At 68.3% G+C, this 917-nt stretch overlaps 1 protein-coding gene across 1 annotated transcript in view; it reads left to right on the top strand.

Moving 5' to 3' along the window:
* LOC122561406 (jacalin-related lectin 34-like) overlaps window positions 1–757 on the top strand; it is a 2,667-nt gene extending 1,910 nt beyond the window's left edge. Inside the window, exon 3 of the mRNA XM_043713170.1 lies at window positions 557–757. Within this exon, the coding sequence (XP_043569105.1) occupies window positions 557–757 (201 nt within the window). The remainder of the gene's footprint in view (window positions 1–556) is intronic.
* The last annotated feature ends 160 nt before the right edge of the window (window positions 758–917 follow it).

The following is a 917-nucleotide window of genomic DNA, read 5'->3' as shown; positions in this document are numbered from 1 at the left end:
GTTTCGGGCTCCAGGTCTGGATTCGAGATCTGGGGTCTGGGGTCTGTGGTCTGGGTCTGGGGTCGGGGTGTGGGTCTGGGGTCTGTGGTCTGGGACTGGGATCTGGGTCCGGGCTGTGGGGCCGGGGTCCGTGATCTGTGTACAGGTTCCAGGGTCTGGGTCTGGGATCAGGGTCTCGGGTCTGGGTCCGGGGTTCGGGTTCTGTGGTCTGGGTGTGGGGTTGGGTCTGGGTCGGGGGTCTGTGGTCTGGGTCTGGGGTCGGGTCTGGTCTGGGTCTGGGGTCTGGGTCTGCGTTCAGGGTCTAGGGTCTGTGGTCTGGGTTTGTGGGCTGGGAGCTGGGGTCTGGGGTCCATGGAGTGAGGCTGGGGTCTGGGCCCTGGGTCTGGGTTCCGGGGTCTGGGGTCTGGGTCCGGGGTCCAGGGTCCAGGGTCTGAGTCTGGGGTCCGGGTTCCGGGGTCGGGTGTCTGGGACAGGGGTCTGCGTCTGGGGTCCGTGGTCTGGGGTCCAGGATCTGGGGTCTAGGGTCCGGGGTTTGGGTCTGGGGTCTGGGTTCCAGGGTCTGGGGTCTGGGTCTGGATCTGGGGTCCGGGGTCCGGGGTCTGGTGTCTGGGACAGGGGTCTGGGTCCGGGGTCTGGGGTCCGGGATCTGGGTCTGGGGTCTGGATTTGGGTCCGGGGTCCGGGGTCTGGGTCCGTGGTCCGGGGTCTGGTGTCTGGGGTCTGGGTCCGTGATCCGGGGTCTGGTGTCTGGGGTCTGAGTCCGGGGTCCGGGGTCTGGCGTCTGGGTCTGAGGTCCGGGGTCTGGGGTCTAGGGTCTGGTGTCTGGGGTCTGGGACCGCAGTCCGGAGTGTGAGGCTGGGGTCTGGGTCCGGGGTCCGGAGTCTGGAGTCTGGGGTCTGGGACCGCAGTCCGGAGTGT

Source organism: Chiloscyllium plagiosum, chromosome 22 (genome assembly GCF_004010195.1).
Source record: "Chiloscyllium plagiosum isolate BGI_BamShark_2017 chromosome 22, ASM401019v2, whole genome shotgun sequence".
NCBI classification, from domain to species: domain Eukaryota; kingdom Metazoa; phylum Chordata; class Chondrichthyes; order Orectolobiformes; family Hemiscylliidae; genus Chiloscyllium; species Chiloscyllium plagiosum.
The sequence above is the reverse complement of the archived record's forward strand: the minus strand, read 5'-3'. Positions and strand labels throughout refer to the sequence as shown.